We start from the raw sequence: 23,759 nt of genomic DNA on the forward strand, positions 1-23,759 counted from the left end.
ATCTGCAATTCTTCCTGCCATCATTTGCACCGCTTGGCTTGCGATAGGCATTTTTATTTTTGCATGTAGCTTAATAACAAAAACTAACACAGCTTTATCTTCATATGGATTTCTTCCTACCAGAGGTCCCATGAAAAGACTGGATGTTGCGTTGCAGGAAAATACTCAATTGCACTTGTTCCATGTTACTACGAATATTTGTTTGACTAACATCAAATATATGTCCAGCTCCTGTTTTTGCACTTTCTGTTCAGTAATTTTTCTTTTCAGTGCCAGATCGTACTGTAACTTTTTAAAGACATTTTAAATGGCAAACTCAACATGTATGGTATTTCCCATGCCAGCTTTTCCATGAGTGCTACTTCGCCAATAGCAATTGTAAAATGCTGAGTCTGGATTGCAGACACATTAAGTGTGAGGAAGAAATGGACATCTTAGAATCAATGAAATGTGGTAGCGTAATTTATGCAACCAGGGTCCTGTTCATCACCCATCATGTTGATAGAGCAAACGTAAGAACTATTATTAGTAAATTGAATAAAATGGGACAGTTAAATTTGGGAATCTTAAAAATGCAGGTTTCCTTCAAGGAATTTATGTTGTAGGCCTATCCCCTAGTTCACATCAAGACATATATTCAAGGATATTTATTGCAACTCACAAAATTTTCTGACGGATTGGATGTGAATATGAAAGAAAGGTCAAGTTTTCCTTTGGGCCAGAGCAGCTGGATAGTGACCATTTGTTGGGATGGGGAAGAGTGAGGGAAGAGGTTTTTCTTGCGTATTTTGTTGGAGCAATGATGGTTAGAATCTAGAGTTCAGTTTTGAGCATGGTAATTTAAGCTCAAGTTATCAAGTAAGTGGGCAGATCTACAAGTCTGGAATTCAGGGGGAGAGTTTGGAATTTAAGTAATACATTCTAGTGTTTAACATATAATGCCTTTAGAGTCAAGGGTCTAAGTGAAGTTATTAAGAAATCTAGATACTGATGAAAAGGAGGTGAGGACTAAACCCTGGGGCAGGCCAACATTTAGAAGAAAGGGAGATAAAAAGGAATCAGCTAAGAAGTCTGAGAAGTAGCAGCCTGTAAGGTAGAAAGAAAAACAAGAGGGCTTGGTATACCAGAAGCCAGTAAGGGACATGGAAGCAGTGATCAGTTGTGGCAAATCCTGCCCACAGGACCAGAGAGGTGGGGCCCAGGAACTGACTATTGGATTTGGCAACATGAAAGTCCTTGGTGAGATGGTTGTCCTGGAGTGGGACACGTGGTAAAGGGAGTGTGTTTGTTTTAGATGGGAGATACTACGACATATATCTAAGCTGATGGAATGATCCAGAGGAAAAGGAAAATTGATTGTTAAAATATTGAAAAGATTTCCCAAGGTCTTCTTCTGTCATGGTTCAACTTCTAAGGGTGATGGTACAGGCAGGCAGTGATATGTGACTAGATGATGGGGACAGAAGTAGAGTGCATCTGTTTCTCTGCTCCACTGTGATGCAGAATGACCCACAAGATTTGTACATACTCGCCATCATAACCTCGTTTCCCTTTGTTCTTTCTTGAATCCACAACATTCAGACTTTTGACCGCCCCCAACCCCAACTCCCACTGAAATATGCTTGTCAAGATCACCATCGACCTCCATGTTGCCAAATCCAGTGGTCAGTTCTTGGGGCTCTCTTGAGTGTAGCATCCTTTCCCTTGCACCTGCCCACTCAGGATCTCACTTGGTTGGCTGGGTTGGGACTTGCCTATTTGGGGAACATCTTCATTGCAGTTGTCAGCTCCCTGTGCTGGTGGTCTAAGGTGTCTCTCTATTCCAGGCCCATTGTGCACTTGGCCCAGTCAACTGAAACAAACTTGATGGAATCACAAAGTCAAAGTCTGAGCGCTACGGCTAGGTCAGTGAAGAGATCCTGGTTTTAAGGCCATTCTTGATACAAGGAAAATGCTTCCGTAGCATTTTCCTGTCCTCTAGAGAAGGGGTCAGCAAACTTTTCCTGTGAAGTCAGGCAGCTACTCATCTCTGCCTTTGTGGCACAAAAACCTCAATAGGCAACACAGATATGCATGAATGCACGTATTCCAATAAGACTTTAAAAAACAGGAAGCAGGCTGAAGTTTGCTGACCCCTGATCTAGTCATTTCAGAAAGGGAAATGAAGCATGGTTTTTCTAAGAGTGACTCATTCTGGCTCTTCCTGGGTACTTCCCTATCAAGTTTTCTTGACCCGTTGTTTAATAATCCATGCTAAATTTTTATGTAGGGTTGATTTCAAATATACTAAGCTGTATTTCCGGGGATGTTGGTATAATAATCCTGTCTTTTTCCCAAGTGCTCATTCTCCACAATTTCAACATTGAGTGTTGAATGCAGTTCCATGGTCCCATCTACAGTCATTCTAATGTCGCCTTCATGCTTTGCGTATTGGTACATACTGAATTTATATACCACTATTACTGTTCTAAATGAGTATTTTTAAAAACAAAAATACTTACTGTTTGTTGGATACTTGAAAAAGAGGAGGTTCTGGGTGCTTTCCACAGTTTATCTAATTTAACCCTTACACTGATGCTATAAGCAGTCACTATCACTGCATTTATGTAACCTTAGGTAGGTGTTCTTTTCCCCTTAAGTTTTCTTTTAACTGTGTGCTTTCTAAATTTTAAGTTCATTCTTATTTAAAAACTAAAAAAAGAATGCTAGCCTTCTTTTTGTCAAGTGTTAAATATATACTATCTTTCTCTTTGAACAGGCCTGAGATTCCCCTACCCATTTTATAGCAAGCCTCAGAAACTTCTGGACTTTAGCTTCCCTCATGGTATTCTTTGAATGTCTACATATGAATTCTGTTAGTTTCGAGGTCAGCACTAAAGGAAATAAGGCAGGGGACAAAGGAACATTTTCTCTTTGGTGTCAATGCAACATAGGAGGATTAGCATCAGTAGTTCAAATATGGCAAACAAATCATCTAGGTTGTTTTCAGAGCTCCTTTCTATAAACAACTTCTTATAAGATGAAGAGTCATTCAACAGATATATAGTAAACCTGGTATAACAAGGTACAGTGCTCTGTAGGGGACGAAGATGGCCTTGCCCTTCACCGAGTGTGCAGATTAGCTAGAGGTAGAGAATTAAAGAGCTATTTGTAAGTGAGTGTGATGGACATTTTATCTAAATGGACAGAAGTGCAGGGTGTTGTAATAGCATGTAACACAAGTACCTAACTTTGTGAAGGGGCTCATTTTCTGAAATGACATTTAAATTGAGATGGAAGGGTTTGTATTACTTAGGAAAGAGAGGGGATGTCTTAGTCGGCTCTGGCTGCCATAACGGCATACCACATTGAATGTCTTAAACACTAGAATTTAATTTTCCCACAGTTCTGGAGATGATCTGGAAGTCCAAGATCAAAGTGCCAGCAGGGTTAGTTTCTGGTAAGGTCTCCCCGTAGACATCCACCTCGCTGTGTCCTCACAGAGCCTTCTGTGTGTGTGGAGCGAGTGGACTGGAGAGGGAGTGCAGAGCTCATGGTCTAATGTCTCTTCCAGTTCTTAGGAGGACACCAGCCCTGTTGGATTTAGGGCCTCACCCTTTCTCGACCTCATCTGACCGTAATGGCCTCCTTAAAAGCCTTAGCTCCAAATGTAGTCACACTGGGGGTAGACACGTTTCAGTCCATAACAGGGGAGGGGGAGAGTGTTCCAGGTAGGGAGAGTAGTTCAGGAAAATGTGTAGAGGCAGGAAATTGAGGAGGTTTGAGCATGAGGTGCCCATACAGAGTGTGAGGGCCGTGCTGAAGGCTGAGGTAGCAGGAAGCGACGCCCTGGCTTGAACTCTTTCGAGAGCAAGAAATCTTGTGTACTTCACTTACTGTTTTAAACTTTGATATCATAAAAAGAGGTCTGGATTAAGAGTAAAAGGTCTAGAGCTTAATAACTGAGACCTTGGGCAAGTCATTGGTTTGGAGTCTCAGTTTCTTCAACGTAAAAACGGTTATAACCCTTAACTTCCCGGCTTGTTGGATTAGATGAGGCTTTAACTGTGAAATGTCTTAGAAAACAAAAACTGTGTAATTATTGAGGGTTTTTAAATCATTCACCAACTAGTTTTTCCTACAAAAACTGCATGAATTTGTTATCCCTCCATTTTGTAACTCACACACTCAAGGCCTGGCGTGGACCCCTGGTCCTCTCCATATCTCTTATAGCACCCCTCAGTCCAATATTCTTTACTGTTTTCCCCTCTAAAACAAAGTAGGCTCTTCTTGGAGTTAAAAAAAAAAAAAAAAAAAGTCATGCCACTCTTTTTGAAAAAATGTTCCTGTTGTTCCCAGTTATCTTATTTCTTCTGTCCCATATTTGTCTCGCTTAAACAGAATTACTTTCTGCTGTGCTTCTCTACCTCCCATACCACAACAAGGACTAGTACCTTTCTCAGCTCCTGGGACACTTCCTGCCATCGTTCACATAACCTCTGAAATTCTGCCTTTTTATACACTAATTTTCTAACTGACTCAGAAGTGGTGATTTTCACTGGAATACATCACTTTATTTTCCATCACACCCAAGTGTCTTGTTATTTTGTGCAAAACATACAGGTACTTAATACCTTTATATATGTATTTGTGAGATATAATATAAAATAAGATGAGTATTTTTTTTGTACACATAAGAATTTCAACTTAAGGGCGCCTGGGTGGCTCAGTTGGTTAAGCGACTGCCTTCGGCTCAGGTCATGATCCTGGAGTCCCGGGATCGAGTCCCGCATCGGGCTCCCTGTTCGGCAGGGAGTCTGCTTCTCCCTCTGACCCTCCTCCCTCTCATGCTCTCTGTCTCTCATTCTCTCTCTTGCAAATAAATTAAAAATATATATATTTAAAAAAAAAAAAGAATTTCAACTTAAGTCAGTATGGTCCCTTGAGAAGTTATATAATTTGCATCTGTGAGATTTTATATTCCTCATTTCCCATGACTTTTATTTTTTTAAAGCCCTCTTCAATATGTAATGAAATAATCCAGGAAACTAGAAAAAAGAATAAAAAAAATGTTCATAAGGAAATGAGACTTATTGAAACATTTACACAATTTATCAGGTGTTCATATTTTCTCTTTATTTATGTGGCTTTTGCTTTATTTGAACAGAAGCCTGACCAGGTCATCATAGAAGTATGTTTCCTAGCATTTAATTAATATTATAGAAGAAGTTGCTCTTAATTGTAGCAGTAGCACAGAATTTAAATTGCTTTCCAGAATAGAAGGGAGAATTAAGACAAAACAGATAATGGTTCCTGAGGCTAGAAACAGACCCAGTCCCCAGGCTCCTCCCAGTTACCTTTTATTTATTTTCACTCTTGAAGCATCTGACCATTTGCAGTAAAGTCACAGAGTTCTTTTCATGAGAAGACGATCAATATAAGTAATCATTTAAGGATGAAGGTGGCCAAACTGTGATTGACACTAGTACTTGAAATACTTGTAAAAAAAACATGAGTTGGCTTTGCTTAAATTTCAGAAAATAAAATGTTAGTACACATAAACATATCTCTCAGCATTGAAAACTTCTCATCTATAATTTATCTGCTTGCTAAGAATAAGTGTTACTTAAAGGTTTATTGATTTTTTTTTTTTCTTCCAGAGATTTAATGCATGAGATTATTCCGTTTTTCCATCTGTGCTCTCTATACCACCACCTAGTGGAGTAAATGCAAGTTTACCTGTCAACGTCAGGGGAAGGAAATGAATAAGATGAAATTTATCCCACAACAAAATTTCCATGATGATAAGTTATTGCTTTTAGTATAATGCAGGTTGTGAAAAATACATGAGTTTAGAGTGAAAAAAGTCCAGACATTTGTGTGGTATCTAATAAAATGCTTATCAGTTTGTCCACAAATAAGCTATTTTATTCGGAAACTTAGAAGCTAGATAAACTACTGAGGCTTTGTGCTGCAGATTGGATATCTAAGTTATGTTGGGAAGCTTCTCTTTATTACTCAATATGAGGGCCCGGGAACATTTAATACTTTTTAAGTATTAAGCTTCAGAGCTCCTCTGATAAGAAAGAATCATTGTATTTACTTAACTAATAGGGTTCATAAAAGTGTAGAGATAAGTTAGTCAATTTTTATCAAAGCTGGGAAGAAAGACAGGTAAGTATTATTATTCTGAAGTTTTTTTCTCCCAAACAATGAAATTAAAAAAAAAAAAAAAGGCAAATGAAGCTTTAAGGCTTTTCACTCTTTACTGGTAGGGGAGTCTTGTTTAGCCCCAACTAAGAACAAATCCAAACAAGTAAAAAACCAAAACCTGTTGTTTCTTGCTGACTCTGGCCATCCAAGCCTTTCTTGGTCTCATGTTCCATGGAATGCAAATGGAATCATCTTCCCATTTTCTGAGGGTTGCGTGCCTTTCAGATGGCATCAATGTACACATATACAAATACATTTTTTATGCCCATGAATATTTTACCTACCTGATTTTTGATGATATGGGCATAAGTAGTGAGTGAGGGCCTTGGGCCAATAGGTAGTAGAGGGGAGATAGAATGACATTCAGGAAAAAAAAAAAAAAAAAAATCCTCAGACCCACTTTAGCCAGTTCATCAAACAAAACAAAAGGCACACAGTCAGCTGTCATTGAGTCTCTTCTTCTTACCATGACAGACTCTTACCACCATCTAGTCAGACAGGACTCTGCTGAAGACTGGACATAAGCACTTTATATCCTGAGACTGTCACTGTAATAGTCCTGGACTTGTTTTCTTATTCCTGATGGTCTTGAATCGCATAGAATAGCGCAGTGGCCTTTTTTTGCTTTTATAATACACAACCCTCAAAGCTTTCAGTCTTTCAGTTTTCCTCCTTAGAAAACAACTGAGTAATTACTTATAGCTGTTTTGTGCTGGAGACAACACAGTTTTGCATGGTTGGCTTATGACTTCCCAGTGTTTGTGGGGAAAGACCATGTTCTGTCGTTGTCATTCATCCTCTGGCTTTTTGGGGGGATATTGATGTCATCTGGTATCTTTGCCTCTAGTGGTGCTCCGCTCTTGCTGTCTGCTGTCTGTGACCGGGGGGTGTAGTAATGACACACTCACTTGTACTCACCACCTGTGGGAGGCCCTGGCATGTCGTGAAGTGGTTAGTAATCTGTGAACACAGAAGGGGAAGTTAGAAAAGCAAATATTGCATTTCCTCTCCAAAGACGAAGATCATGTCTGGGTTCTTCCCTTTTTCAATTCCCAATCAATGCAAGGTGTTACATAGCTGGTTGTCAAAGATACATTTCTCCTCTCGCCCTGCTCACAAAAAATTGTGACAAATTTGCTTTTCCCCTAAAATCATAGCTCAGAAGGCAAAGCAAGATGAATCCTCAGCACTCCTTTCTTTGTGTTTTCTTCTTGAAAGACCATCTGGCTTTGTGTAACTCAGCTTGAGAAGGAACAGCTCCTGTGCTTTAGACAGTGCCTCTGGGAGATAGTTACAGATCTATTCTAGACTTGAAGACTGGTGTCTACATTTAAATTAACAGTTGTGTGTACTTTTACTCTATTACAGCCTTCTCTTGGAGTCAAGAAGCCTACCAAAGCCCTGCTCTTTGTAATCTTGAGCCCAGTGGGACCTTATTTTTCAAGTGGAACCTTTAAGCCAGTGTCCCTGTGGGCCAATCCGAAGTACGTGAGAGCCTGGAAAGGTGGGACTGGGGACTGCAAGATGGGAGGGTAAGTGAATATTAGTTTCTTTCTAAAGGAAAGAGTCCCTCACAACCATTGAGTTTTCGCCATCTCAAATCAGCCCAAGTATATATGTTAATATTCAAGTGGAAAGGCCCTTTTTTTGTTTTGTGTTTGCTCTTCAGTGTTAAATTGCGCTAGTTCAGGGGCACCTGGGTGGCTCAGTCGGTTAAGTGTCTGCTGTCGGCTTGGGTCATGATCTCAGGGTCCTGGGATCCAGCCCTACATCAGGCTCCCTGTTCAGCAGGGGGAGTCTGCTTCTCTCTCTGCCTCTCCCCCTCCCCGCTCGTGCTATGTCTCTCTCTCTCTAATAAACTCTTTAAAAAAAAAAAAAAATTTGCGCCAGTTCAAAGGATAACCTGTGACTCTTTGAAGGGAGAACCATCGAATGTGATAGGCAAGAACTGAAATAAATAACTAAAGCAGGAATAACATTAGTGCTTTGAATTCACTGCCTCTGGAGGCTGGTGCTCTGGCTGCAGGCGGACAGGGGGCCTTAAAGAGCATCTGCTGCTGGGGCCGAGGCGCTCAGTTGGCTCCAAGGAGTCCTCCTGGGGAAGGTGCCCGCTTCACTCAAGCGCCGTCTTCATTGCCACAGATTGTAGGCATACCTGCTGCCAGCTGGCCGAGGGACAGCCCTGCTTTGGCTCTGTCAGGCCGGTCTCATTGGCCATATGTAGCTGGCTGGAAATAAAAGAGCATTTGAAAAGTGTTAGACAATTTCAGCGGTGCCCTTGGCCCTGATAGGAGAATGCCCCTATGTGTGGGCAGGAATAGCCACGTTAACCAGGGGGCTCTTCCTTCGTGTACATCGAGCGCTGATATGTATCCCATACGCAGGCAGCTCACTGGGAGGTGACGCGGTGGCGGCTTCTGGGCTCGGGGAACACGTGCAGATTCAGGGAGCCCTGGGAGTATGGGGGACATGCCTCTAGGGTGTGGGAGAGACGCTGACAGCTGGCTTTGAACCCTCTGGAGTCCTTCTGTATTTTCTTTCTCTTTTCTACCCCCCCCCCCCAAAAAAAAGGTTAGAACATTCTGGGTCCTGTCCTCGCTGCATTTGTAGCAGCCGCATTCTCTCAGCTAGAGAAATCCTAATGAAGTCCATTAAACCAAGAAGTCCCTTTCTTTTCCTTTTTGGCGTGGAGCACTCCTTCCTGACTATGTGCTGTGCCAGGCAGGTTGAAACGACTACTCTTGTGCATTCTCTTGATATCTTTGTCACCTGTTCAGACTTCTTCCCAAAGCATATGCACTCCTGACACCATATATATCACTTTATTAGAACTTCCCCTAGAGTTCACGTTCCAGTAAATCAGTCTTGATGAAGAGGTCATAATACGCTAGTTCTTCCTCTTTCAGTCTTGCTTTCCAACTCCCCCCTACCTGCCCAGGGTAAAGATCACATGGAGACATTGAGAAATTGCAGGGAAATCTTTAGTTTTAGTGTTGGGGATAGGTTGTTACTTATTATAAAGATGATGTAACGCAGTATCAACCGAATACATGGTCACTAAAGGCCAATTAAAAACTGTTCTTTTCTGTACAACACAGTGAACCCTAATGTTACTATGGGCTTCAGTTAATAGTAGCGTATCAGTGTTGGCTCATCAGTCATGACAAGTGAACACTAACGTGAGAGGTTCATGGGGAAACTGAAGTGGGAGATAGGGCATAGGGGAACTCTTTTTGCTTACTTCTTCTGTAAACCTAAAACTGCTTTAAAAAAATAAAGTCTATTATAAAAAAATTAATACTTCGACTCACTAGGCTCAGGTGGACCATGATCAATGGAAGTTGGGGTGAAGGCTCTTAGAGAAGAGAATATAGGATCTTATAAATAAAAGCAGAAATGACAAGTGGGAGGGCAGTAACCCAAAGGGTGGATTTTAGCCAAAGAAGTGCAAGGGAAACACAGGATTCTTCATTTAGTATCAACCTATTTAGTTGGCAAAGACATTTGGCAGCCCCCTTAGATTTTATTATTGCTTCTTCTCTAAAGCAATTAATTCAACGATTACCTTCCAAGTTTTTTAGGACCTCTGTAGTCAACTGGCATTTATTAAATAGCTATTGGTTCTCCTCAGCTCAAGGAGATTTAACTGCTTTCTCAGTAAATCTGAGGAAGAGAGAGAAGGATTTTCTTTTTTATTCTAAGATTATTTCACTTTTTTGGAAGCCATTAGAGATAATATTATTCTTTTATATCTAAATATGCATAAGTGAGAAAAGTAATACAATGGCACACAGCTGAAGGAGAGTTCTAGCACAGTGGGTCTCACCTGTGGTTACAAATTGAAATCAGCTTTACCAACTACTCCTCTCTCGGTTCCACGGCGAGAGCCTAAGCATCAGAATTTTCTAAAAATTTTTATTTAAATTCAAGTTAGTTAACATAGAGTGTATTATTGGTTTCAGGGGTAGAATTTAGTGCTTCATCAATTGCGTATAACACCCAGTGCTCATTTTGTCAAGTGCCCTCCTTAACGTCCATCACCCAATTACCGCATCTCCCCACCCACCTCCGCTCCAGCAACAGTTTGTTCTCTATAGTTAAGAGTCTCTTATGATTCACCTCCCTCTCTGTTTTTATCTTATTTTATTTTTTCTTCCCTTTCCCTGTGTTCATCAGTTTTGTTTCTTAAATTCCACATAAGAGTGAAATCTTATGGTATTTGTCTTTTTCTACCTAACTTATTTCACTTAGCATAATACCCTCCACATCATTGCAAATGGCATGATTTCATTCTTTTTAATGGCTGTGTAATATTCCATTGTATTTATATACCACATCTACTTTATCCATTCATCAGCCAGTGGACATCTGGGGTCTTTCCATATTTTGGCTATTGTGGCCATTGTGGCTATAAACATTGGGGTGCATGTGCCCCTTCGAATCACTATTTTTGTATCCTTTGGATAAATACCTAGTAGTGCAGTTGCTGGGTCATAGGGTAGTTCTATGAGCATTGGAATGTTTTAATGTGAAGCCAAAGTTGAGAAGCACTGAGTTAGAAGAAGGTCTTTCATCATATCAACATCTTTATTCCCAATCTGTTAGTTTCATTGTTAATATGGAAAGAACTGGCCCTGCCCCCACTCTATCTTAATTAATTAATTAATTAATTAATTTACTTTTACTCTCATTGTGTACTTGGAATACAAGCTTTGAAGTCAGATAGACCTGGCTTAAAAACCTTACTGTCCTGGGATGTTACTTAACTGCTTTATGCCTCAGTTTCTTCATTTATGAAGTTAGGGCAGTAATACCCAGCTCATCTGTGAGGATGAGCAGGATAATACAAAGTGCCTAGGACCGTGTGGTTGGCCTATAGAAAGCTGCCAATACATGTGGTGCTATAACCTAGCAGTTAACAGCATGGGCTTGGCTGTCAGAGGTATCTGAGAGTCCTACACTTATATCTGTGTGATCCTATATAGTTAAGTACCCTCTTTCTCTAAGCCCTCCAAAGTAGAATAAAGTCTAGTGTTGTTTTAAGATGATTCAGTGAAATAATGGACTTAAGTACTCAGTACCCTGCCTGGCAAGTACTAAGTATCCTCTCAGCAGACAACAGTTGATACTGGGAGGCTTGCTTTCTTTCTCATTTCATCTCCTGGACACTCTGCCTTAGGAGCAATCAGTTGGATTTCATACAATAGAATTTACTCTTTTGGACAGATGTATTTAATATATCTTCTCCCAGAGTTTTATTCCATGTACAATTAAAATTTTTCTGTGTAGACATTTGTCCAAATGTTTCATGTTTCTCTTTCTCCCAAGGACATGTGTTTCTTTTCTGAATATTGGTGGCACTTGGGAGGGAACCCAAATATATTATCAAAATATTAATGACCCTGGAGATGTTAATAATACAGTTTACACCTGGGAGAGAATTTTGAGGAAAAACTCGTTTAGGGAAAAACACCATCTATAGAATATAGTAATCAATCAATCAAATAAGCACCAAACAAATAAAAACCCTTTTTCTTTCAATGTATTGAAATGGTTGAGGTCTTTAATTCTCTTTCTTGCCCAAATAGCTTCATAATGCCAAGGAACCATGGTTTTAATTCAGCTAACATTCTCAAAAGTGTGTATGTGTGTGTTTTTAGAAACTTCTTGGAAAAGCTAGTTATTCATGCTATGAAAATGTTCTTTTTAATAAAGAGCATTTTATGAGAGAAATCATTTATTTTCATATATGGTAAAATCTCAACGGCAATGTCTATGAACTAGGCAAAAGTCAATTGAAATTGAATAGTTATTTTTTAAAGATTTATTTATTTATTTATTTATTTATTTGAGAGAGAATGAGAGTGAGCATGAGGCGGGGAGGGTCAGAGGGAGAAACAGACTCCCTGCTGAGCAGGGAGCCCCATGTGGGACTTGATCCTGGGACTCCAGGATCATGACCTGAGCAGAAGGCAGTCTCTCTCTTTTCTTTTTTTTCCAATTTTATTTTATTATGTTATGTTAATCACCATACATTACATCATTAGTTTTTGATGTAGTGTTCCATGATTCATTGTTTGTGCATAACACCCAGTGCTCCATGCAGAATGTGCCCTCTTTAATACCCATCACCAGGCTAACCCACCCCCCTACCCCCTTCCCCTCTAGAACCCTCAGTTTGTTTCTCAGAGTTCATAGTCTCTCATGGTTCGTCTCCCCCTCCGATTCCCCCCGCTTCAAATAATACATTATATGTTAAAAAAAAAAAAAAGCAGAAGGCAGTCTCTTAACCAACTGAGCCACCCAGGTGCCCTAGAATAGTTATTATTTTTTAAAAAAACTTAATTTTGGGGTGCCTGGGTGGCTCAGTCGTTAAGCGTCTGCCTTCGGCTCAGGTCACGATCTCAGGGTCCTGGGATCGAGTCCCACATCGGGCTCCCTGCTCCGTGGGAAGCCTGCTTCTCCCTCTCCCACTCCCCCTGCTTGTGTTCCCTCTCTCGCTATGCCTCTCTCTGTCAAATAAATAAATAAAATCTTTAAAGAAACAAACAAACTTAATTTTATTAGGATATAAGAGGCTCACATAAACTGTTTCTTAGCTTTTATTGTTATTGTTTCATTTTTTCCAAATAGCTCTATGCAGTGTATAAAGCAAATATTTGTATTTGCCAGATGAATTCGTTAAGGCAAAAGTATGAACTGACTTGCTTAAGTGCACACATAGACAAATAGTAGAAGTTCAAGAGCTGTACTGCAGTCTGCTGGCCCCAAACCCATGCTCTTTCTATTGGACTGTCCCCTGAAGTCTCACTTATCCTCATTATTAAAAGGTATTCCTACTTTTAACTCCATTATTGCTTATTTGCCATTAGTTCTTAATCTGGGTGGTCCAGCTTTTTATGGTCATCAAACAAAAGCCTCCTATATAAAGAATTGTATCCTCTCTAGGTTGTCCGATAATTTACATTTTATTATCTGCATTTTGAAGGTCTTTTTTTTTTTTTTAAGATTTATTTATTTTAGCAAGAGAGAGAGCGAGCATGAGCAGGGGGAGAGGCAGAGGGAGAGAGAATCCCAAGCAGACTCTGCACTGAGTTTGGAGCCTGACGTGGGGCTCCATCTCACGACCCTGAGATCACAACCTGAGCCGAAATCAAGAGTCGGACACTCAACCGACTGGGCCAACTAGGTGCTCCATTTTGAAGGTCTTCTAATAACTCTTACATTACCTTGATGTGAATAAACTCATGACCCATGTTGCTATAGCCATATAATATAATGTCTCTTGCCCATAGTTTTTCTAGAATGTTTTAGTTATTAGTCAATATTCTTTGAGTTGCAAGTCAGAAAACCAACTCAAGGGGTGCCTGACTTAGTCAGTGGAACATGTGACTCTTGATCTTGGGCTTGTGGGTTCGAGCCCCACATTGGGTGTAGAGATTACTTAAAAATTAAAAAGATATTAAAAAAAGAAACCAACTCAAACCATCTTAAGCAGAAAATGAATTGAGTGGCTCATGTAAGTAGGATGGTAGCTCATGGACCCGCTAGAGGCTCAAATCATTGTTGCTGTTTCTTTTGCCCTTGTGTATGTCCTGCTCATGTGCTATCCTTCTCCCCAATCCGTTTCTCTCTCTCTTGCCCTTCCCTTTCTGCTTCCCTCCTCCCTCCATCTCTTGTGGTAGCTTCTGCCTGTGCATTAGCCTAGGGCTCTCCTCCTTCAGATGCTTTCTCCTGTGAAGGGTGGTGATCATGAACACAATAGACCCCAGGCTTATGTCATAGCAAACAGGCTGCCACTACCCCCAGAGGGTAAAATAACATCTTTCAGGTACCCTACATTAAAATGAATGAGTGAATCATTCAAAGAAGGGCTTCTTATATGAGCAGCTTAGGTTACATGCCCACCCTTTATTTCAGTTGTGTAGGGCAAAGTAGAATGACTGTCAACCCAAGCAGAATGACTTGGCTCCAAAGGAAGGGCCAAAGAGAATATAGTGGGACCGGGAAGCTGTGCAGAAGAAAATGGCAGACAGCCACGGTGAGTGAATGTGGCTCTAGTGCTTAACTGATACTTTTAATTAGACATTTTGATCTTGACCAGATGTAAAATCTTGACCTTTAAAAAGCCTAGGTGCGTATTTTGTGAAAGCTGACATTAATGCTTTGTCGTAATTATTGTAGTGTGTTTGGTTGTTTCTGCATGTTTGTTTGGGGGCATCATAATCCAAGGGCAGTTAAAGGTTTCTTTCCAAGCCCTTGATTTTCATTTGGTAGTGCTTCTCAAACGTGTTTGCTAATGTCCTGTGAAAACCGGGGAAAGTGAATTATACAACCAGGGGCTTAGGGAGGCTAGCAAACATATTTATTTGAGGACTCTTATGTTTTATCTAAAACATTCATCCATATTTTGTAATATACTCCATATTTTCTCATTCAAGTTTAATAAAAGATGACAAATTTAAAATATTAAACTAAACTGTTATTCTAGGAAGATGTACTATCCTTGTTGATTTCGAATAATCTAGGATGAATAGTGCAGGTTGAGAAAAATGGGCTTTTGGAATACTTTTGGTTAAAATCAGGATTTTTAACATTTTGTCCCACCCTTTGGAGAATTTAGACATTGGGCATTTGCGGTCTCTTGGATATATTGAAAGGTCTCTGCTAAGAGAGCACAGCTTGGTGCTCTGCTACTTCATGTAATTTGATACATGTTTGGCTTAGAGTATTGGTGTGAGGTTTAAATGAAGTAGTTCTTGGACGATAGCTTGGAAGGTGAAAAAATACCTAGGAACTTTTAACTGTTATTGTTAACTTAGCTACTTATCTTTGTACTCATTATCTCAACTTCTCAATTTAGGATTCACAATTTTGCTGTGTTCTCTCTCTCTCTCTCTCTCTCTCTCACGTGAGTGCAGTTAGATCATTTAGTTTGTCTAATGAGTTTCCTTTAATGTTATGCAGTTAACAGGAGTACACACACACACACACACACGGGCATGGTGCATTGACTACATCCACATACAAATTAAAGACCTGAGGATTTTAGTATGGAAGATGGCAGAGGAGGGGCAGTATATTCATAGTCAATATGTTTCCTCTTTCTTAAAAGGAATTATGGCGCATCCCTTTTTGCCCAATGTGAAGCAGCAGACCACGGCTGTCAGCAGGTTCTGTGGCTCTATGGAGAGGATAATCAGATAACCGAAGTTGGAACTATGAATCTTTTTCTTTACTGGATAAATGAAGATGGAGGTAATTCACTCAGATTTCAGCTCTTTGCAATTTGTCAATCATTTTCAATAGGGCTGGAGAAAAAAGAACGAGGACCTTAGAATAAGGAGTAAGTAGCATGAGCCCAAAGGCTAAGAACTACTGTGCTTTTGTTGTTCAAGTAGAAAAGAGTTTAAATTCACAGAATTTATAAAGGTTTTGTTTTGGGGTTTGGGCTCGAGATGTGCTTATTACTGAGATGTCAACTTAAGGAATTTAAGACTCTGTGATTTGAAGATTTGTTGCCTTATCCCCTCTGCCATCTTCTTACCCATTTTCCTATCCAAAATCCCTTTCATTTGGAGATAAGTCTCAGACCAATTCAGCAGTCATTCACCATATGCTGTATGTATAAAATGCTGTAGTGATAAGCATAGTCTACTTTATGAAATTTACTGTATTCTCTTGCTAAAAGTTGTATTAACAGCTGTTGCCCTTTCTACATATTTTGATAATACATCAGAAATCTTCCAGATTTACTCTGGAGCTCAATTTGATTAAAACACACTACTTTTAAGGACAGATTGGTCCATTTTGGGATTGTACTTAGACCCTGGTTCATTCAAGACTGTTAATATGTGTCTACTATAAAAATCTGTATTTCTTCATTGCCTTAAATATCCTGAATGCTCATTATCTTTCTTTTCTATTTTTTCAATTAGTTGAAAGAGACCATAGAGGTTAGCAAAGTGTTGACAATGTCTATGGTATTGAATGAAATGACCAATAATGGGAAACAATACAGATATATGCATTTATTTCCATTAGAATTTTAATAGTCATAACAGTTTAAAAACATCTTTTTAGGCTTGTTTATGTTCTTAGGCAGTTCATTTCACAGTACTGAGTATAGAGACTAGAAATATAAGTTTCCAAATGCTTATAAAGTCTGAGTATTCATTTCAATTAAAATTTTAAGTGAAATTTTTAAAAGTAGCTACAGTAACTTCTATTGCTCTTTTGTTTTTTTGGCTACTAATAGAGGAAAATGGTGATTCAGATGTGGCTGACTTCAGAGCTATGCACTAATTTGAGCATTAGTTGCAGAGACTAATAAGATGAGCCTTATATTCCAGTCAGATGTAGAATAAACAGGTGTGGTGAGTACACCTTGTCCTTGGGTTGACCATTGGTAATCCTTGGCATTTGAAAAGCCAGATGCAGATCATGCTGATTCTTCCATTCCTGTTGTTTGTACTTGACACAGTTTAGAAACAAAATTTATACTGGAATATTTGTGATTGCTAAATTTGAGTCCTTGCATATGACATATATCGAAAGCTATGCTTGAAAGATGACAGCCAGTGTTGCACTCTGTATTTAGTAGGAGATAATATATTGATTCAACTCCTTCTTTCCACCTGCCCACTCCTACCCGCAACCTCGATCCCCCCCAAAAAACCACACAACCCTAAACAAAAACAATTCCATCATACAGAAGTGGTATAATCATTATTTATGGATGGGAGATGTCAGGATTTAAGTACAGTCTGAATCAGAGCTACACGATTTAACCAGAAACACTAGAAACTTGTCCTGGTGAAAAATTACCCCTTATCCAAACAACAATCATGAACCATTTCTACCATGACTTTTAAAGGTCAGAATAGACATGGGTGAATTTGTCTTTTGACTCTTACAAAATATATCAGATCTTTTGTTTTGTTTTTTGTTTTATTTTATTTATTTATTTTTTTATTTTTTAAAATTTTATTTTATTATGTTAATCACCATACATTACATCATTAGTTTTTGATGTAGTGTTCCATGATTCATTGTTTGCGTATAACACCCAGTGCTCCATTCAATAGGTGCCCTCTAAGAGTTACTATTCAGATTATGGTTGCCTGAGATAGCTTTAGTTTTAATGCTTTTTCAACTTGTGCGTGTTCACCTAACAGAGCAAATAAAATTTTAAGTAAAGGGAAAGGAAGTGCAATAAATGTTTGGACTGTACCATGAGAGAAGTCACTAGAATGCCAGGAATAACCTTTGGGCTAAAAACAAAAGAAGACATTGAGGGAGCTCTACAGTAAGGTAGAATTCCAGAAAGGAACGGTTGCTCCAGAAAGGTGTACGAAGTAAATAATCTGTTTTCACAGCGCGGTGGCGAGCACCATAGCTATCTGTGGCACTTGGCCTGTAACTCACGTGGTTTTCATTCTAGTAACAGCGACCCTGGGAGTAAGATCACACAGCATTGATTCTCTGCTGTACTGTGGTGCTGAGTAATTTATCATACATGCTTGCTATTCGCAGCTGGAACAAACCATTTTACCTTGCACTGGACTCCGGAACTACCCTGAGAATAAGACCCAGTTGTGTGGCTGAGTTTAGGGTTAGTTTGGGAGAATGATCATGGCAATGAATGTTGATGCTGCTCAGTCTGCTCGGGCCCCATGAGCCTTCTCAGACATCAGGCATTTATAGACTTTGTTTGGAGCATTGTTCTCTCCGATGTGTGCATGCCTTGCTCCCTGCTTTCAAGTCTTTGCCCACATGTCCCTTTCTCAGTAAGGCTTTCCTCAGACATCTTAATAAATTGCAGACTCCCTCTCCTATCACTCCTAGCATTTCCCTCTGCCTTCCCTCTTTTCTTTCTTTTTTTTCTCCATAGTCTAACATACTATTTGACATAATAATTGTTTGCCTCAACCTATTAGAAAGTAAACAGGAGTTATATCAGTTTTGTTCACTGCTGTATGTATAATGCACAGATAAGCCAACTGTCCATGGTAGGCACGCAATATATCATTGGTTGAATAAATAATAATTGTGCTGACGGTGGGCACTTATACAAACCCACATTCCTGGTTTTTTTTTAGAAATTCACTTTGGGATGTCACAAATGACTTCTGCCGTTACTGCTTCTAAATTCTTCATCTCCTACAAATGAGTTCTTTGTCAAAAACAAGTTGTATTTGTAGGCTCTGTTTTCCTCATGTTGGGCAATCTGGAGCTAGTTCTGGCTCTCGTAAGCATGTTTGTGGTTGCAGAGGAAAATGAATATTTCTCACCCAAACGTTGTCATGTCATCATCTCTGTCTGGCAACCAGGGAAACAGATGTTCTGTGCCTTGACCTTAGGCTAGTGGTTACGGTTTTGGGTGTTAAGTGTATTTCATAGAACTGCACTTGCACTTGCGAGGCCTCTGTTTTTATTTAACTTTACGTCGTCTTAGAGCTCAGCAGGCTTTAGGAAAGGTCCAGTTTGGAGGCACTGGAAGTATGTTTGTCTCTGTGTGTGGGGTCTGCGCACATACACACACGTAGATCCCTACATTTATGTGTCCAGCTAGCTAGCTATTGCAAAACACAAGTTTATTTTGAGATCAACACTTCTAAACATGACAAAGAGTAGCCCTAAGAACATTGCCAAGAACAAATTTTCTCCTTTCCAGAAAGTGGTTTTCAGCAGATGATTTTTGGAAACAAACTTCAAAAAAATCATGCTGCTGTCTCTTAGCAAAAAGGATTATTCATTCATTTATTTATTTTTTTAAATTCAGAAACACTTATTACGTACCACACTGGGCCAGGCATGACACCAAGTTTGGGGGACACAGGCATGAATACAGAGTTTTGGTCTTCCAGACAGCTTGGCTCTTGGGGACATCTGGTGGAACCACAGTGGAATAGGGGAGCCCTGACCACAGGATACTAAAAGAAAGGACAGTGGCCCCAGTGTTGGGACGCGTAAGTTCTGATCTGACTCCCCCCCAGTGTTACCAGTCTTGAAAGTCATTTATGTTTAGAGAGCCTCTGTTTTTTTCTGAAAAGTAAGGATTGTATGAGGTGATTTCTGAAGTCCTTTTCAGCTGCTTAAAATGGCTTGGGGGAGCTTAAAGATACCAGTGTGATTTCTACAGTTCTTGCTACCTGGTGATCCTTTCAAGCATACCTTGTTTATTGCTCCACAAACACATGATAAGCAACGTCTGTTACAGGGTTCAACGTCTTTATAAAGTGATGATTTAAGGCTTAAATTTCTCCCTAGATTTAGCCTCCTGGATGCCAGATGTGGGGAGGAGGAGGGGATGTTGAGTACTAGAGACTTTTCCTGTAAGGAGGGCTTGTGTGGTTGTCGGATCACGCTGACTCTTGTAGACAGATCATCATACTGGCCCTTGTGTTGGTTAGGAATGCGTGTGATAATTCTCATAGTAGACCAGTGTCTCGGCCTTGGCTCTCCATAAATCACCCATGGAATTTTGTTTTGATTCTTTGGATTTCTTTTTTTCTTCTTTCTTTTTTCTTCATTAGCCACATACATGCTTGAGCTTACCCTGAGCCCGTTAACATTTGAATTGCAGAGGGTGAAGTCAGTATCCCCATATTTGATGTGGATACTCCTCCAGGTTTGGAAATCATTATAGATAGGTATATCTACAAAGGGTGGTGTAGAAGCAGTGACCAACCTGAATAGGCAAACATACTTCCTGAGGCTGGGTTCCTCCACAGGATTCTTAGATGTTTTGGTAATGACCAGTGTTCCTGCATCCGGTCTATCTACATGATTCTAATTACTAACCAGTGTTAGTCCACGGAGGTAAATTTTGACTTCAGAGGGTTCCTCTTACTGTTTGTTAGTGGAACATCATCTCAGTTTTTACTAGGTAAAGATAAATTGAGGATGATTTGATGAAGGGCTTTATTTCCTTTTTCTTCTTTCTCCTCCTCCTTCTTCCTTTTTTAATAAAGAGTTACTTGAAGTGTGAATTGATTTGGGAAGTTAGATAATGCAGAACAGTAACATCATCTTCATGTTTATTACTAGCAAAGTTTCAAGAAACAGTTTTTAAAAATAGCTGTTAATATAAGGCATGGCTACTGTAGTTAAAGTTTGAAAATATTCCAATTTCTAATTGACAGAAGAAGAGCTGGCAACTCCTCCACTAGATGGCATCATCCTTCCAGGAGTGACAAGGCAGAGCATCCTGGACCTGGCACACAAGTGGGTGGGTGCCTTTGACACGAACAACTTTATAAGCATGAAACAGAAAGTAGTCGAAATAAACCTGGCTTCATGTTGAAATAATATTCTGTGGTTCCATCCAGTGTTTTCTAATCTTTAAATCCTGACTTGAGTGGAAATAGCTCTTCCAGAAGGACTGTCTTGGCAACCCCACTAAATAAGTATTGTTTATAGGAAGGGCAGAGAGAAAACAGTTTGGCGAGTTATCCTAGTGAGGAAGTATTCCAGTACTAATCTCACGCTCTTTACCAGGTGTCTCCTACCAACTCACCTGGTTTATACTTCGTGTGCTACCATTTCGCCCGTCCTGAACTTTTCCAATCTAAGTGTGTTGTTTCCAATTGGCAGTGATTTGTAGTTCTTCCTTTCCTCTATTTATTCCAGCGTAACCATGCTAGTCAGAGAAATTAAAGAATTTTACTGACATATAAATGTTTGCTAACATCACATTATTAGTTTGGCTGCCTTTTTTCTCCCTCCTTCCTGCCCCCTGTCCTCCCCAATTCACATACATGCTTATTTTAAAGTCAAAACACTCAGGCAAATGTAGTTGTTTTCGGTAGAGTTTCTGATCCATGTGACACGGGCAAGCATGTTAAACCATTTGGGATTGAAATGACATTTATAACATACTCAAGACGAATGTTGGATGAGTTGGTTATCTGGCAAAGATTCTTGGATGGAACTTTTGACCCATGTGTTAAAATGGTCTCCAAGGGACATGAAAAGACTTTGAGCACACTGTGGTCAAACAGTATTAATAGGACAAATGTTTAGAAACGCACATATTATCTAGGAGAGGACTAGCATAGTTTCTCTGGAAAAGGCTTTGGAAATAAAGGAAATGTACTATAAATAATTCTACAAAACCCCGAAGTAGACAAGACCCAACTGCCACATGCTGGCTGGCACATTGGGCATGACATTTACAAACTGTTGGTATAATTTCAAACAGCTTGCCCTGTCCTAAATATGTTTGCAGTTGGAAAGATGTATTTTCGAAGCTCAGTAATTTTTGTTTTATTAAAGAAAAAAATCAACCAAGTACAGAAGGTTTGATGACAAGTTGCAAGTGGAAATGCTTTCCCACACTAATGATTTGCTAGCTTGAAAAATAGGTTATTATGGAGGAAGTTTTTCCTTGACTCCTTAGCTGTAATTTATTTTAAAAGCTATTTTAAAACAGTGAGATATAAATGCCAGGAGGCATGTGGGGGGTTACCATTACTTGCCAGACAGGGGAAATTGTCCAAAGATAAGTAAGGGTGAGCAGAGTAAAAACAATTCTGTTTATTTACAAGAGATTTTTTTTTTTTTCTTTTCCAGAACACAGAGCTCATCTTGTTTTCAGTTAACTTGGCTGATTTTCTGGAATTTTATTTATTTATTTATTTATTTATTTATTTACCTTTGAACAACATAATTGCAATTACAGGCTGAGATAAATTGAAACTTGCAAAAAGCCATATTTCTATTGTAGGCATATTTCCCTACCCTTCCAAATCGTACTTACAGCATGATGCCTTCTTCTTCTAATGTTTTAAATCTTGCCAAGGGCTGTGATTTTCATTTTTATCTATTGTGGATTTGTAAGTTTTAAAAAATACTCTCATCTTAATAAAAAAAAAAGGCAACAAAGAATGGATAGTTTTTTTTAAATAAGATGAGACAGACTTTGAACTTTAACCATTAACATAAAAGAATGAGAATGAAACAGATTGAAGAATGAGTATTAAACAGGTTGTTTAAGCAGATAGCTTAAAAACATCAATTTTTTTTTCATTTCCTATCTTCAAGCAAATAAATTCAAACGGTTCAGCAGAAGTCGATGAGGTTATACCAGTAATTCTGTGATGAAATCTGACCTAGTGGGATACTAAAGAGAAGGAAGAGGATTTCTGCTATAAAGTCAACTGAATCAGTGAATTTAGGAAGAAAAGAAATATACAGTGCAATTTCTCAAAGTCCAAATATATTTTCTATGTTTTAAAATAATGAAATATTTCAGATAGTGAAACTCAGTCTATGTTTTCCCTCCATGAAAAACCTAGGAGAGGAGGAAATTTGGAGACAGTCAGATCAGACCTGAGTTCAAGTTCAGTTTCTGCCATTTAACTAGGTGTGTGGATTTAGGGATGTCACTTAGCCTCCCTTTGAACCTTAATTTCCTCATCTGTGAAATGGGGATGATAATATCCACCTTAAAAGTGAGAACTTGGCATGCAATGGGTGCTCAATAAATGGTAGCTATAATTATTAATATTATATGATATATTCTTTTATGATAAATAGGGTTCAAGACCCTGTTAACATAGAGCATACCTTAATTAGCACTGGGGGTGCCTTATCTTGTGAGACCTCAGACTTGGCAACAACTAAAGGCTAAAAAAGCTGGCCTGTATGAAAATATACCATGTATTTTATAGTGATCGTCTTATTTTATATTCTCTGATCATCTCATTTAGAGATGCTAGACCTCATATGAGGAATTTGAGAAACAAGACAGAGGATCATAGGGGAAGGGAGGGGAAAATGAAACAAGATGAAACCAGAGAGGGAGATAAACCATAAGAAACTCTTAATTCCAGGAAACAAACTGAGGGTTGCTGGAGTGGAGGAGAGTGGGAGGGATGGGATGGCTGGGTGATGGACACTGGGGAGAGTATGTGCTATGGTGAGTTCTGTGAATTGTGTAAGACTGATGAATCACAGATCTATACCCCTGAAACAAATAATACCTTGTATGTTAATTTAAAAAAATAAATAAAATAAAACAATAGAGATGCCGTGACCTCGAGTAGGTAGCTTAACACCTCGTGTGTTTACCCATAAGATGGTGGTGCTCTCTTCAGCTTTCCCTCAGAGGATAATTCTCACATTATTTGAGTTCAGTCAGAATGTAAAGTAAGAAGGTAAGTACTGCAGGGGTGTTTTTTTTTTTTTTTTTTGCATGCCTTTCCCTTGAAAATATTAATATTTTTATTTTTTGTATTCCAAACAGGGTGAATTTAAGGTGTCGGAGAGGTACCTCACCATGGACAACCTGACAACAGCCCTGGAGGGGAACCGGGTGAGGGAGCTGTTTGGCTCTGGTACAGCCTGCGTTGTTTGCCCAGTTTCTGATATACTGTACAAGGGTGAGGTAAGACTATTTCTTCACCTGTCATTTCCAAGCATTTGCCTATAATTTAATTCTTCAAATGTGTAAATGAAATGCTAGTTGGACCCAAGATGCAAAGGATTTTTTTTTTTTTAAATATAACAGCAGTTTGTCCCAATGAACCTGTATTACCAAATTACTTACTCTCATCTTTCCA

At 39.3% G+C, this 23,759-nt stretch overlaps 1 protein-coding gene across 2 annotated transcripts in view; it reads left to right on the top strand.

Annotated features, from left to right (window-relative positions):
• BCAT1 (branched chain amino acid transaminase 1) overlaps nt 1–23,759 on the top strand; it is a 98,974-nt gene that overhangs the window by 64,894 nt on the left and 10,321 nt on the right. For both annotated transcript variants that reach the window (XM_035028067.1, XM_035028068.1), the window contains exons 6-9: nt 7,561–7,724; nt 15,308–15,450; nt 20,340–20,425; nt 23,444–23,584. In XM_035028067.1, coding sequence (XP_034883958.1) covers nt 7,561–7,724; nt 15,308–15,450; nt 20,340–20,425; nt 23,444–23,584 — 534 coding nt within the window. The remainder of the gene's footprint in view (nt 1–7,560; nt 7,725–15,307; nt 15,451–20,339; nt 20,426–23,443; nt 23,585–23,759) is intronic.

Source organism: Mirounga leonina, unplaced genomic scaffold, assembly GCF_011800145.1.
Source record: "Mirounga leonina isolate KUSES-001 unplaced genomic scaffold, KU_Mleo_1.0 Mir_201, whole genome shotgun sequence".
Lineage (NCBI taxonomy): Eukaryota > Metazoa > Chordata > Mammalia > Carnivora > Phocidae > Mirounga > Mirounga leonina.